General features: G+C 29.7%; 1 protein-coding gene across 6 annotated transcripts in view; it reads left to right on the top strand.

Moving 5' to 3' along the window:
- Nucleotides 1–16,923, top strand: part of LOC121121982 (uncharacterized) — a 294,463-nt gene that overhangs the window by 201,184 nt on the left and 76,356 nt on the right. For 3 of the 6 annotated variants that reach the window (XM_071890051.1, XM_071890052.1, XM_071890049.1), the window contains exon 3: nucleotides 8,320–8,520. In XM_071890051.1, coding sequence (XP_071746152.1) covers nucleotides 8,320–8,520 — 201 coding nt within the window. Of the gene's footprint in view, nucleotides 1–8,319; nucleotides 8,575–16,923 lie in introns of all 6 variants that reach the window. The other 3 variants (XM_071890047.1, XM_071890048.1, XM_071890046.1) reach the window with 1 other exon arrangement.

Raw genomic sequence — 16,923 nt, 5'->3', positions numbered from 1 at the left:
AGAGTTTTTTGAAAAATGTTTGCTGAACTCCAATGCTTATTTTTGTACTTATTGTTATTAAGGGTTTGACAAAAATGAAAAGCCAATTTCATTGAAACTCAATCTATGTAAGTAGAAAAAGAAATTACAAATACATCTAAACATATATGTATTTGAATTTTTTATTTGAAGACAATTAGAAAGATAAAACCATCTTTTAACTGATAGTGTAAAGTTAAATCGAATTTAAAATGTTATCAGAAAAAATCCTTGTGCAAATATTACTTCCAAAGTAAAACTCCACCAAATTAAAGTTCTAAATGAAACACGACAGTAATTCCATTTAATACCTATTCTTACACAACTTCTTACGACTTCTTAGTGATACAATTCGAGCGACTCATGCCATTATAAACTTAAGTAGCTATCTCAAAGCCGCGCCAAGACATATGTGTCGGCAAAGATGGTAAAACTCAAGTAATATTTTAATAAAAAAAAGCAACTTCCCGAAGTACATTTGATGAACTTCTACGGTATAACATTTTGCCAATAACGAATATCCGAATCTGAACGATCCCTTATGAAAAGTTTTAATACTCTTTGAAACCTTAAAAAAATATGTGGAAACGCCTGTATATTATTGTGTGGGTGAATGGTTGGTCAAGTACTTTGGACTGTGCAGTACGAAACAATACGTCAAAGCAAAACCAACACAAATAGGGTTTTAGCTACATCTTTCGCTGAGCTTCTTCATTGCATTCATTATGGGGGAGCACAAACCCAATTAATTGGTTATGGATTGGTACAATGACAGAATGTTGTTTATAGCCTAATTGAAAAAACACAAATATCAAGAATAAGAAAGGTGGTAAAAGATAATCGTTTTACTAGTTCTGAATGCATGGAAAACTCGGAGTACTAGGTACTCTGAGATACAATAGACTCAATTCAGTTTTGATCCCATCAAAAAAGAAAACAATGAATATGAAAAGAGGGGAAATGAGCTACACATATATAGATGATGATGAAGTAATCATTAGAAGAACGCTGGACCACTTTATATTGCAAGCAATTTGATGGGAAAACATCTTATTAACAAGTGCAATCGATATTCTAAAGATACAAAGAAAAAACTAAAAGTAAATCACCGTCCTATTTGCAAAATTTAGAACAACACTATGGAGGGGATGATATATTGAATAATATAGTTGCGAACTATTGAATAAGTGCAGAAAGAAAGAAATGGTATTGGTTTTGAAATGAGAAAATTGTTCAAGCAGGGTGTTTTTATAGAAATAATAGTGAAATTTTAAATTCAAAGGAAAAACAAAATATTTTATAAATTGATTTTACACGAGTATGTAGAAAATCTTAGGTAACCAACCATGATGAAAATATCCACACCATTATTTTGCCAAACTGAATGCAGAAAACATATATTTTTTCTGTACTTTACGACAATGAATGTCATTTAATTGTTGAAACAAATAAACTAGACTTTTGTGCATCTTGTTCGTAAAGATGCATACATAGATGCAAAAAGTGTGACCTAGGTGTGTGCGCTGATTATTTAAACAAACTGTATTCAACACTTGAAAACAATTTGTATCAATGTATATCAGAAAATATTTTTAATTTTATTAATCAGAATAAAGTTAACTTGGAATAAAAGAACACGAAAATAAGCAATATCCCTATATACTACCATAGCACAATTTTAATTTATTATTACATATCAATACTTTTGTAGGAGATCCTCCCATGCGTATATATATGTACATGCCAACCAACGGCACAAGTGACAATTTTGATGAAAAAAAAAATTAAAATATTTATATACGTGCTAATATAGAAGTGTTCTAAAAAATTATTTAAAAAATTCAAACAATTTGTACACTCGCAAAGAAATGGGTTAAATAAATAAAAAATCCAAAATTTATTGAGTGGGCGTTTTATTATATATTTTTTTATTTCTAAAATTGTAGAAAATGCATTGGACTAAACAATTTTAATATAATTTTTGTTCTATTTTGTTTCCAAAAAGAATATAATGCAATATTTAGTTTTTAAAGTACAATTTATGGAGAAAAAAAGCTTTAATGAGTTGGAAACTTAATACAGATTTTAAGGGAATCTTTTTTTTTGTATTAGCTTGGTTCATGTGTGCATTACCGGGTGGTCAAATAAAATCTGAACACTTTGGATTTTTTATTTCAACAATATGTAACTTATTTATCAACAATAAAAAAATTTAAGCAAATTTAAAACTATAAATAGTTGTATATCCGAGATCTTCTAATGTACCCTACTTTAGTAACAATGGTGGCGTCCAAGAGGCAGTCGAAGTATAGGTACTCACTACAGATGTAGTCCTTTGTCATGGCGTCCCTGTGCTGGATGCCAGTGGCCCTGATGTTGTCGGTGTTTGGATCATGGAAACTACTCGACATACACCAAAAAGGTGTAATTGAGGGGTTGGTATCAGTGCTGTAGGAGGGCCAAAGGTTCCTTTTTCGAGGACATTCAAAGAGTCTTGCAAAGAAGGAGATTTTGTTTTTTTTGTTTTTTTTTCTACATTTTTTATTTGGTTTGTATATTATATAGAACATACAATGAATAAACCGGAGCAATTGCGTAAAAAGTACATAAATAAACATTATAGTTTATACTTTATGCTCAGGGGTAATATTTCAACTAATATTCTAAAAATCAATCTTTAATAAAACAACGGTAAACCTGCAAATGAATCATTATTATAAATATAGTTCTTATAGTACAAACCATTAAGCCATTTGTTTTCTTCTAGAATAGCTTTTTTAGCAAGTTGCAACTTACTGTAGCCTTATATAAAATTAAAGATATTACCAAAATATTATAAAAGTCAACTCTTTTTGAATTTCATTCCTTTCATTCCTGTTATCTTCATGAATACCTATACTATTCCATTTTATACCCAAAATTGGCACCATTCTTCTAACTTTACAACTTCCAACTTTAATATCCTCTTCAGGCTTCAGGAGCCCAAAGGTAAAATAGAGGTCTTATTTTTATTCATCGACAATCCTGTTTTTTCTTGAAACTTCCGCAAATAATTAAGTAATTAGCTGACACTCAGAATTCGCCTCTACAGTTAAATTTACACCATCTGTATACAAATCAATAATATGCTGAGATCCCTCAAGGCAAATCCCAAAGCCTCTGTACCTTCATTGTAACACCTGAAACGAATTCTTCGATTACAACTATGAAAAGAAGTGAAACCGAGGGGCATCTCTGGCAACAGCTCTTTTCTTCGATGATTGGCTGGCTTTGTAGTCTATCCAATAAGATTGTCGAAGTGCCGTTATATAGTAAGTATAAACATACGAGGTTAAAAATACGTTTCGGAACAAACATTTTTACGGATCTAAGAATTTGCTTATGTGAAATAAATTCGAAAGCATTGCAGAAGTCTATTGCTATTGTTGTTCTAAACTTCGTTCTACTTTCCACTGTGTTTGAAAATTGCGTTAAACATCGGAAATTTTCTATTCTGTAAAAATCCTTTTTATTCAATTCCAATTTTTTTTTGTTGAAAATTGGTTGCATCTGTTTAGCCAATACTCCAGAGAGAATCCTATATGATAAATAGAAAGCAGTAATTGGTCTCCAAAGCCTATAGTTTAAACCATCTCCTTGTTTTGGAATAAATGCAATAATTCCTTCTGTCTGTGATTTGGGTTTTTGTCCAAAAGTTTCCATAGATTGTCCAATTTTAAAAGATACGGAACAACTTCATCGCTAATATTCGAATAGACTTTACACGAGACTACATTTGGATCAAAGGCTTTTTGATCCTCATAATACTTTTTTATAAAGTTAGACGACATAATATCTTTGGAGAAGATATATTTCCCTTGAACAGTGAAAATTACCTCTCTTTTCAGAAAGTGGCCTCTTTTTGTACCAACAATGTCTTGAAATGGGAATGAAAGTAGTCTAACACATTTACCGGTTAAGTTATAACTTTCCCTTCATGAATAATAGTTTTTACACCTAGTGCAGAAAATATGAATTTTTAAAAAAAACTCTTAAGCCTTCTAACTCAACTTAATCTTTCATTTCAGCCTCAGCATTTTCTGCAGTTCTAATAAATAATGAGAATCTGCAAAATACCTGCATGCAAAAATTGATCTATTATAGAGAATATTATCCACTTGATTGGCGTATGACATTGTTTCCATCCTATTTTCCAAAAGAAACCGTAAGGTCATAGAATTGATTTTTTTAAATGAGCCTTTGAGTCGCTTGGTTGGATAAAAAAAGAGCAATTAAAAACTCCTTGCAATTCTTTTTTTAATTTCATTTGCATGTATCGTCTTCTATACACCATTTTGGTATCCTGAATTGATAAGTTTTATAAGGTCTGTGTAATTCCAAGCAAATCAATTTATGAGCAAACAAAGGTTCAGGTTTATAGAATGGTTTTTTTATGAAAAATCGAAGATAAGTCACTTCTGGAAGACTGATTCCCTCTCCTCCAAGAAATACTTTCTTCCGGACGGATTTTTTTGTCAAGTCATCAAGATTGAACTTAAGAATTATATTTTGTAGAGCAGTAAGTTTTGGATAGTGTGAATCAAATTTATGGAGATCGACCTTTTAATCCTCATTAAGCAGGAACGGAGTTGAATCCTTTATTTGGTTATTAAAAATTGCTTGAAAAAAGGAAGTAGACCTTTCAATTGGCCCATAGGCATTTATTAGACTGAAATTCATCCTATTTAAAGAAATTCAAATTTTATGTTAATCTCATTTGTTAGAGAACTCTTTAACACAGGAATCCTTTTTGATTTTCTTTGAAATAAGAGTCAAGACTCCTCCACCAGATCCATTTCCACTAAAGAAGCAATTAAATCCCTTAGGTAAGCAAACAGGACAGTTTTTATAGCAAGAAGAAGATATCTCTAATTTGATATCCTGAAGACAAACAATGTCAAGATCCATTGACATCAAGTGATTCATATTAGCATGTCCAGATCTTCTATCTTTACTACTCTCGTATTAAAGAAATTAGTCTATTGATGCCCATATTCAATTTTTGTTCATTGGAAGTTTTATTGGGAAAGAAGTCCAAAATTTTGGTCTGTATTTTTTTGTTTTACAGCTTCATTTTATAATAGTTTAAAAAATAAATAAAATCAGAACAGGAGTGGTCACCAACTATTTGGAAGCACCAGACTCAGAGCTCTATGACTGTTTTCTCTCTTACGGGTGAATGATCTGTATACCGTTTACTTCTTTTTCCACAGAGGAAGCACAAGTACGAAATTCCTAAATTGTATGGAACTCCAAATGGAGCTTGGATTGTTTTTTTGGCTTTCTACGTTCTCCATCATTCGTCTCATCATTTTCTCAAAGGGAACATTCGTTTCCCTTATCCGAATAATCGATCTGCACTTTTTCCTTTGCTGGATTATTGTTTACTCTGGAATACTTCTCTTCATCTTTTTCTTCTATAGTCTGGGTCTCAATAACCTGTACAATTTGTTTTTCGGATAGAAGATCCTAATCAATTCTGGAATACAAAAAAAAATCTAAAAAATCTTCTACCAATTGGGCTTCCTAATTCTCTTCAATTTGTACTTCTGATGGAAGATGTTCCTGCATGGCCTTTTTGAGAGCCCTATCATATTCAAATGTTTAAGTCGAATTTCCATTCAATAATGCTTCATATGTCCAAAATTATAGCATCTTTGACATTGAAGTTTTTAAAAAAGTGGATGATATTTTTTAATAAAAACAAAAATTTAAAATAATAATTTAGTTTTTCAAAAACCTGTTATTTTAACATATTTTCCTGATAACGCAATATGTTTCTCTTAAATAATGAAGTAAAGTAATTTCAACCCAAATTTCTACAGCCTTATCCTCCTCTCTCCTACTCCAAAACTTACTATTTTAACAGTGAATATATTTCTTTAACCTATTTTCACTGTAATAAGAAAAAAAATCACGATTGTGGTAATCATTTATGCCCTTTTATACCTTAAGCAATAGCTGAATATCATTCCTAATTAATAAAGTATAATATTAACACTAGAACGACGGATAGTAATTACTCCCCTTAAACGACGGTGGATATCAAAAATGATACCCATTTATTTTTTAAATTTGTAACTGTTAGTGGTTGATAAAATTAAAAGTAATGTGTTAATTTTTATTTTCTCAGAAGATTTATTATATATTATAAACATAACTTTTATAATAACACATATAAAAAAATTAGCATTTTTTACATGTTACAATTGTTTTTTAAGTCCCAATACAAATCTTGCATACGAATCTCTTACATTTACAACAGGTTTTGCTTGCTAAGCGCCGTGATTTTCTTGTACAATTGACTATACACCAGTTTTTATTTTTAGTGAACAGTTTGATTGTGATTGAAATAATTAATTATTTTCTTCTATACCATCCTTTGATTAATCATCTTCACCATTAAGTTTTGAATAATCACATTATTCAAAAACCTGTCGATGAGTTCTTTTCTTACCGGTCACTTCTCTGTACAAGATAACAGCATTTATACCAGCAAAATCCAAAATATTATAAAAAACTGGTAAAGGACATCGGCAAGAGGACATTTTGGTGGAATAAAGTCTTGCCATTTGATCTGGAATATCAACTCCATACTTAGTTTCATTGTAATACTGGATTGATTCTGGTGACCTTTTTCGTGCATCTAAAACTTTTGCACTCAAGATAATGTCTTATTTCTTAAATGGATAATTTTTTCTTGGACATCCTTGCACAATACAAGGTGGAAGCAGAATGGGTAGTTCAGAAAAATCTACGTTTATATTTATATTAGAAATGTACACGATTGCTATCTAGAGAAGTTTATTCATGTTTGAACTTTCTTCAGCCTGTTCAAACAGGCTTTAGCCTGTTCATACACAATTGTAGAACAAACAAATTATTTGAAATTATTGGATATCAAATATGATACCCACGTCTGTCTAGGTAGTGTTTAATGTACCAACGAAACGAATACTAATTTTAGTTTATAATTTAATTTTTTGTGATTAATAAAATGAATTAGAAGAATTCATGAACATATAACCAAATACAATCAAGAAGTTTCTCACAATATTTCATTGAATCCCAAATGAGTATCAAAAACGATACCCTCGTCGTTCTAGTGTTAAATTCATTTTCAAGGTCAACTTCATTCAATTTCTATTTTAGCATGTGTATTAGGGTGTCGCATATTTAGATTGATCTATTGTAAGTTGGTAAAACAGTTATATTTGATTTTTTAGCCTTCAAAAGCCTGTTTTTGTGAATTCTATAACCAATTCAAAATGACTTTTTCTTAAAGGAAATTTTATTTTTGTAAAGGAATTGAAGGTTCCAATTTTGAAGTTATATTGCTGAATTTTAAAAGTTAGTTAAAATATTCCTTATCTTATTGATACATAATAATATAATTTGGGTTTTTATTTAGAAGAAAAAGAGACTACTATTTACATATACTCAAACAATCAGAAAAACTGAACTGATTTCTAATTAAATAAGCATATAACTTATTGCATTACACTTAAGAATTAATTTTGTAGAATGAATCCCCTTGAATTTAAAATATTAATTACATATTATAAAAAATATATATATATATTTTTTTTCGAATATTATTTAATATGTCACATGAGAATTAAAAACTAAATTACCAAAATTCGACATTTCTTTGGGCAATGAAATAATAAAATATATATTTTATCCCTAGGAGGATGTGACAGTCTGTAGATTGTTTTTTTTTTTAAATGGCGGGTGTTCATAAATTTTTTTATAGCGTCCTCTATATGAATAACATACGCTTTATTATTTTTTATCATCAATGTCCCTTTACAAACGAATATAAGTAAATAACCCTCATTATTCATTGAAGGAAACAATTGATAAAAAATTTAAAAAATTCTAACTATTCTAACTATATAAATAAGACTTTTCATTTTATTTAATTTGAAAGGGAGTGAGAGATATATTTTTAATAGGAATTGCAATTAAAAGTAAGAAATAATTAATTATTATCAATTTTTTAAATGTTGCAATGATTTTATTCATTGAACCTAACTTTTTATATTTATATACGAGTATATTTTCACGTCACGATATGGTGCTTATTCAGGATTATATTCTAAACACACTATCTATGCCTATTAAAAGTTAAAATCTTCATTTTTATTTTCTACGGCCTAAGTAGAAATACAAAATTTAGTTTCAGACGTTTGGCAAGAATGCTGTTACATACTAATATACGTTATAGTTACTATTGAATTAATTTACTTTTTATTTTAGATTCGTGAACTATCTCGTAACAAAATATTTGGAAAGCCAGGCCATGGTGCTCCGACAATGAATAACCGTAAAAAACTCTTTACCGAGCATCAGCTCCACGAGCTATGTAGTCGTCCATTGCAACCACATGAAGTTGAAACTAACCTGGACGGGAATGCTCCAACTACATTTACAAAATATCAAGGAGAACACTCACCTCGAGTACGTTCTAATGAATTACAACAATCCGGCAATGGTTCCCAGTCGGATGAGCACGTCTGTCCTATCTGCTTATAAATTATTCGTTCTTTAATATATATTAACCATGAATTAGACATGCTTTGTAATTTGTATGATTGATTAATTTTTATCTTTCATACTCTGTAATTTTAGACAATACATTGATTTTCTAACGGAGAAAATGAAACATATTGATATATAACTTGATATAATAAGTTGAAACAGTTTCTACGAGACTGGTCTGACAAGTTTCTAATCTAAGAATGATACTAGAAATATTTTGTGAATATTTATGTCATTAGAGTCACTTTGTAACTCTACACACTTCTCTTTGGACTGGTCCCATCTCTGTAACACATCGAAATAGTGTTCAACGATTTTATCGAAAACTTTTCAGACCCCGTCATTTATTAAATATTCTTCTTCTTGCTTTACTAAAAATTACAAAAACTGAATTAATATTTTATATTTATAAATATTGATATATAAGACATGAGGATTGGAAATTTAATTTTGGAATTGAAGAAGAGTGTTTTTTTTTTTTTTAAATAATTAATGTTTCTTTTTCTTTTCATTTCAATCAAGACTTTTATTTTATTATTTATCATACCAAATTATTGGTTAAATATTCATCAGACTCAGTAAAAAAAGTCAAGCCTTACAAATGTTATTGCTTTTGATAAATAATAAAACCTGTCATTGACATTAAAGTTGCATTAAAAATGCAAATAAGACTACTTTTAATGTAGGAAAAGTTTTTTTTCCTGCCTCAGATTTCTGATAAGATTTGTATTAACTTATAATTTAGAACATCAATTTGTATTTTTTTTAAATATAATTAGATGTTTCGACGAGATTTTAGATATTCAAACAGTGAAAAAAAAATATATATCAATCTAAACCTACACTCCTCTAGTATGCCAACAATTCCTACGTCCTTGTATTTTCATTCATTCTTTGAAGGATTTTTACTTTTGACTTAAGTTTGTGAATTCAATTCGGAGCCAAATAATAGTTATAATCAAATATATTGATTAAAACTATTATTTCGTGATATCAAAACCATTACATAATTTTTTATTTAAAATCTCACAGTTGACAGATTAAATTTTGGTTACCTGATAAGTACTTGTGAAATAAGAAAATAGTTGAGGAATTTCAAATTTTTTTCATATTTGTTCAAAATTTATTTTATTTTGATGTATCATATGTGTAAGTATATTTATGAGAATGTATTGTTTCAAATTATTTAAAAAAATATTAATATGATATTTTACCTTGTCCTTTGTAATTGATTTAAAAAAGTGTGTCAAATTCATACCCTAATTTGCATTTATTCATAAGTTAAGTTATATTATAGAATCCTCTAGTGCATATATTAAACCTGCTTAATCAAATTTTTTGTTATGTTTTCAACCAGCATTTATCACCTACATTACTATTATATATTTTCTTACTGTAATTTAGCTCTGTATTACAGAAGTAATTATTTTATAAAAAAGAAAAGCTTCTATACGGACTTTTAACTGAAATTAACTACAATGGATAAGAGTTACCAAAAAAAAAAGTTTCTAACAAACCTAAGTCATTATACAGAGTTGTTCAAAATTAGTAAAACACTATATATATAGTATATAAAACTTATATAGACGAGAAAAATTTAATATTAGGTCAAGTAACAAGTTCTGAGCGTTTTTCGATAGATGTCTTAAGTGAGCTATATATAACGATAAATACATTGCATAAAACAAAAGTTTAAAGTATGCTCAAAGGGTAAGCGTACACTGAATAAAAGGGCTTTAAAGTTTTGTGTTTGTTGAATCACCATTAGAGGTTACCACATTTTGTTTGAGATACAAAACCGTGATTTCATTATATTATGCGAAACTCTTTTTTTTTGTTGAACATTCTAATTATATATTATAAAGAGGCGTCCACAGGAATATATAAATTATTTTTTTGAGCAAAAAGGGCATTGTTTTTGGAATTATTTCATAAACAATTTCAAAAATTTAAAGTTGTTGTCAGAAATATTTTTTTTCATTCACAGCTGTTGACAGAAAAAAATGAACTTTTTGTAAAAAAAAGTTCAAATATTTATACCTGTTTAAAGAAAATGAAATTATTTAGCTTTAATTGGTTAGATGGAGTTGCATTGATGAAGTATAAGTAAACATTATAGTATTACAATTACTCAATCTGACCTAGGAATCTTTTTGGTGAAATCCATATACATATAGTAGTACATTTCTTTCTTTAGAAATCATCAGGGGGGAACGTTAAATGGAACTGCCATAGCGCATGGATAGCACGCTCTGAAGTTATTCTCTTGAGCTTGATGTGTCTACGTTCGCACCCCCGGTGATTCCTAGAGAAAGAAATATACTCTATGTATATGGATTTCACCAAAAGATTCCTAGGTTAGATGGAGTAATTGTAATATTATAATGTTTACTTACCACTTTCAATCAATCCAACTCCATCTGCCCAATTGAAGGAGCCTGAAAAAAAAATTGAAAATAATTTCAAATCTACAGCGGTCCACAAAAAAAAAAAATTTGGGAAAGAAAAGTTAAAAATTAAATTGCAATACTAGGTTTGCACCTATGAAATGATACTATAAGTTATTTGTCCCTTGGTGTCGCCAGTTAGACATTATAAACCGTTCCAAAAATATACATGCTTATTTCGACATGTGTACAATATTTAATTTATTGTTTGTATAAATTCATCCAACATCGGACTTTTTTCGCTCATAAAAATGTGTAATTTTGAACCTACAATCTACGATGTGTGGACTGTTACCAATTGAAGTAAAACGCTTCTCAAGCTCATCAAATGCTTGAGAAAGCTTACAAGTGACATGCAGACATGCTCTAAGCAGAGCAGAGTACTTCAGGTGGTTTGAAAGATTCCGAAGTGGGGATTTTGACGTGAGAATTAAGAGGGCGGCCGGCCACATAAAAAGTTTCAAGACACCGAATTGCATACATTGGTCGATGATATGATGGCCAAACGCAAGAACAGCTCGCAGAACAACAACAATTGTCCAATTTGTACCCCTCTATACGCCAAAAATGCCGAATATGTGAAGGTAGCAACACAAGGCAATTTTCTTTGATGACAACGCAACATGGTATCGGTCTATAGCCACCCATCAGCATCTTGAATCGTACATCGGGGAATCTCTTGCTCATGCAGCTTACTCACCAGACCTGGTGCCTTCCGATTATCACTTGTTTGCATCGATGGCCTAATAAAGATGTTAAATTTTTACTTTAATTATGGAAGGTCCTCTTTTAATCTTCCTATTATTTAAGGTCTTGCATTAGCGAAAAGATTAAAAGAGGACCTTCCATAATTAAAGTAAAAATTTAACATCTTTATTAGAACACACTCTATAATTTACTAATTGATTCTCACGCTGAAGCCAAAAATGGATCGATGGCTGGTTTGCAGCAAAAGACAAACAATTTTTTTGGGAAAGCATCCATAAATTGCCTGAAAGATTGGAAAAATATCTGGCTAGGGAAGGCCCATACCTTGAAAATTAAAATTGGAACAATTTTATAGAATAAACATTCAAAATTTGAAAAAAAGACTCATTTCATAGGTGAATACCTGCCTGGTATTACATCTTTTGGAATAAAAAAATTAAAATCGATATCTGTTTACAAACAAATTTAATTTTTGAAATATTTTTTGAATAAGTAAAATTTTTTGGAAACATTTTTGAAAAGTTACATTTTTTTTGAAATCTTTGAAAATGTATGTCCTTGGAAATTTGGATATTGGGGAGAGGGGCTGCATCCCCTCTGGCCACCCTCTGCGGAAACCTCTGTTATGATACATGTTGTTGTGTAATATTGACCATTCACCTTCACTCAACCATCTTTTGGCTTTTGACCATTATTTTCTTCAAAAACACTTTTATTTTATTACCCTTTTTAAAGAACGTTTGCATGAACTTTGGGTATCCTTTTCAAAAAAAAAAAACCTACAATTATCATAAATATTCTCTCTCACAAATCATACTTAATATATTCTTGTATATAGAATTACATAATATATTTATATTTCTACCAATAAAATATGTTAGTAGAGAGAGAGCTATAAATAAACATGAAAAGTTTTTTGTTTTTGATGTTAAAATGTATTATTTTGGGTTTATATGTATACATATACAGAATAATATTTGTGGCTTGTTTTTATGGTTTGAAAAAGAAAAGAAGAGGAAAATAGCAGAAATAATATTTTGAGGTATTTTATTGGTTCTTGTCTAAGTTATTTTAAGTTTAAAAAAAACATCCGCAGCTATATAAAAAACTTTCATAGAAGGGAAAGAGTTTTTTTCTCGTTTAAAATGGAAATTAGTGTCTTTTAATCATATATTATTTAAGAGACAGCATTAATAAAAAAATACAAAATAATAGACACTTTTAAGAAAGAAATAATATACATATTAAGTTTAAAAACATATCATACTTTGTTATTTAAATTTTCTCCACAGTAGCGTTTTTAGTCCCTTTTTGAGGGCCTAACCCCTTTAAAAGTTTCAAAAGCCCCTAAAGAAAATTTATCATATATTTGTAGGTCTGTTTTTAGTCTGAGCACATATGCAAAATGATCTAACAGATCAATCAATAATAAAAAAAATAGATTTGAAAATACCCAAACTGTTGTTGTGATATTTTTTGGGTCTCCAAGACATTAAAGATCATTTTTTTAAATAGAAACAAAGCCTCTGTTTCTGTATCTACCTGTTTCTTCAATTTTCTCTTTCTATATACCTCTCTGTATCTCTTTCATTTCTACCTTCATTCTTTATTTTTATTCGCATCTTTGCATCCTTCGGCACAGGTACCATCTGATCTCTTTCTACCATATAATATAAGCCTATTTATATGTGTTGAAATTTTTTGGGCTATGCCCCTCCCCCCCTCCCCAAGAAAAAAAAGAAATGATGAAAGCTTTCATTAATCAGATATAACTTGATATGTATTTGAATCTATATTTTACAAAATAACAAATCTTTTAGTGAAATACCAAAGAACTATGTTTAAAACTTCAGAGTCTATCAAAATTCGGGAATACTATTGTCTCTAAATAATACAGGCCGTAAAGATCAAATTAGCACTTCCATATAGGCGTAGTTTTATTATGATAAAGCTATCTTATAGAGTTTCTTTCTTGCCGGCAGAAATGTTTTTGTATCATCAAACTTTTGTGAAGCTCTTGGCATCCTGATCACAGCTGCTCCAAATCAAAAAAGAGTGAAATTACAGGGGATAAATAGTTTTGCCCTGTAATAATGACTTTTGTTCACAATAACAACGAGATTTCAAATTTGGAGGTCTCAAAAGTCACTGGCATTCCAATCCAGACCGTGCAAAAATATTAGAAAGGCTCTATTGGAGATGGATCACTACGTATCCCTCATTAACTGCAAAAAAGTTGACCCAAAAAGTCAGGACAAGCGAATTTATTCAAAAAGTTCAAGCCATGATCGATAATGGCCCTTTCAGAAGATTCAGCTCCAATAATTAGTTAGGGAACAATAAAGTGAACATTAGAGATTACATGTCAGAGGACATTAGATGTATTGCTTTTTTTGTCAATGCTACGTTTAATTTAAAATAAATCGAACATTTCATGCCATCTACCACTCTCATATTTTCCCCATCAAGGAGACAATTACCAACACGCAAAGGTGCTACTCTTTCTGGATCCTAATGTGGCTCTTTTTCAAAATTCATTTGCACAATTCAAGCCAATTTTTAAGTAAATATGCCGAAAAATGTGGCCGCAGTGACAATATATTTTTTTAAGAGAAGAAATTTTATTTTAAAGCCCTGTATACATGCTGACACTTCTGTTTAATAACTAACACCATATTTTAAAATGGATTTCTTCTAAGTTCATCACCTGATTTATAAAAAATGCAATATGAAAGCCGAATTTAAAAAAATATTATTGCTTATTATAACTGCCTTTGGTGTCGAAACATTTTGCTCTATTTTTTGGGAGTAATATCAATTTTTATTAACTGTAATCAAGATAAAGTAAGGAATTATTCATTTTTCAAATGCAGAAATGTTTGTATCAATTTATAAATACTTTTATTTTCATATATAAAGTTTTTCATGTAGAAATATGCCACTGAATTGTACTTATACTCAAAAAACATGATTTTTAAGGAAAGCATTTTAAGGCCAAACTGATATCCATTGAAAATTTCCATGGTCATATTTGTATTTTAAGGCTTAATAACAATTATAATTGTGAGTTTCATCCTGCAAGACCTTTATTTTGTTGTATTGTGTAATTTTAATACCAAAACAAAGGAAAAGAAAAGACAAATATTAAACACAGGAGACTAATAAGACTACTCCAAATTGAGTATAAAATTTATGTGGGATATATAAATATACTGGAGGCTGAAGGTAAAAAGAATACAGAACGTTTCTAATGGTTGGCGATGAGAGAAATAAATAGTGTTCCGAGTAAATTGGAAAGAGTATACAGGCCAGCCTTACGTTTAGGGGCCCCCTTCGAAGAAAATTATCTTTATATCTACCTGAAAAAGTGAAAATAATTTGGGATTAGTCACAGTGGAAGATGTATTAAATCCAAGAGGATTTGATACTTTAATTATGATTATGAAGAATCAACTCAAGCAATACTCATTCAGTCCAAAAAGAAACAAAAATGGGGACACCTTCAAAGTTGTCATATTGACTATCAAGGACAAACTCTCAAGGCAAGACCTGACAGACATATTTAAGAAGCCTGCAAGGGAAACAAACAGAATACATGACTTCATCAAGCGTGTTTAGGATTCTATTCTCACTCCATAGCAGATGGATTTGAAAATTCGTCTCTCACTTCAAGTTTTTATTGCTCCTTCTGGGCGAGTGGCCACTCTGCAAGGACTATAATGAAGAAAACAAAAACAATATCACATAAAATCACGATAAATTAGCCATGGTATTGAGTCCAAAGGGAGTAGCAAGCCATTGAATTACGGTCCTTGTATATTATATCGTTGAACGTCCAAATTAGAAATTCGATCAAATTTGAAGTCAGCAAATTCTTCATCATCTTATCAATATCACTACTAATCTTACGTCAAATCTTTTACATAAATGAAAGATTATAAATTATGTGAATGAAATAAGTTATTTTTCTCTGAAGTATTTGCCCTTTTTTTTCCAGAAATTGTAACTAATAAACTAACAATCTCGAGCAAGTAGCTTCGAAGTTTGCTATTAAATTGCAGTGTTTATTATATGTAGCAGAATACCATAATGTTTCTCCTACGAGTAGTTTTGCTTTGGCTCCTCTATACAAGTTTTTGTGGACAAAGTTGGCCGTGGGGAAAGAAAAAGATAAAGTGAGGGGAAGATAATGAACGAACCTATAGGTTTTATTTACCAAGTGTCAGACTAAAAAACTACATTATGCCATCTCCTCTTCTTCTTCCTCTTCTCTTCTTAAGTTATTAAGACAAATGTTGTATCTATATCAAATTTAATTTTTTTAATAGTCCATATTATTCATGATATATTTCAATAATAATCTAATAATTGTAGTATTTGTTTTTGTATACTTTATCGTTTTAAATTGACTGTGATTGTGGATTTTTTATTAAATATATATTAAGGTAGTAAATGTAAGTATTGCCATATTTTGATGGCTAATTAAAAAAAATGTATATATTAATATGCAAGAATGTCATGAACTTGCAAAAGGGGAAAATAATGGCAATTTCCCAGAAATTCAATTAACATGTATGTTGTCATGCCAACACAGCCTGATAAGTGCAGCTTGTTATAACAAATTTATTTGATTTTTCACTCATCCCGAATGACATTGTTTTTCAAATCATAATTTTATGATTCCGTTACAGAAATATATCAATTATAAAAGTTAGAAATGGTGGCTAAAATAGACGCTTAGTGTTGATAAGCAGAAGTTTATGACAATATTTATCTTTTTTGTTTATACGAGTATAAGCTTAAAGTGTATGATTAGTATAAATCTAAAGGTGGGTTACTACATCTATCATGCGTTTACACGTAATTTAATCCTAATACTCAAACCTGAACCATTATCCTTTTCAATATAAAAAAACTATCTGATATAAAATTCATTTTTGTTTGTGGAAGAGCAAATATCATATTTCACTATATTTTTGGTCTTTTAAAGAAAACAAAATATAAACCACACAAGGGATAATAAATTATTTGATACTAAAATTCATAGATTCGAGGTTTCGTCAATTTCAGGAAATGTTCCAATAAATTAATTAGAAAAAAATAGTTTTATATATAAACAATATCCTATAACACTAGTGACTAAACAACACGCTAACAGTTTTTTCCA

The sequence above is a fragment of the Lepeophtheirus salmonis genome, chromosome 7 (assembly GCF_016086655.4).
Source record: "Lepeophtheirus salmonis chromosome 7, UVic_Lsal_1.4, whole genome shotgun sequence".
Lineage (NCBI taxonomy): Eukaryota > Metazoa > Arthropoda > Copepoda > Siphonostomatoida > Caligidae > Lepeophtheirus > Lepeophtheirus salmonis.
The sequence above is the reverse complement of the archived record's forward strand: the minus strand, read 5'-3'. Positions and strand labels throughout refer to the sequence as shown.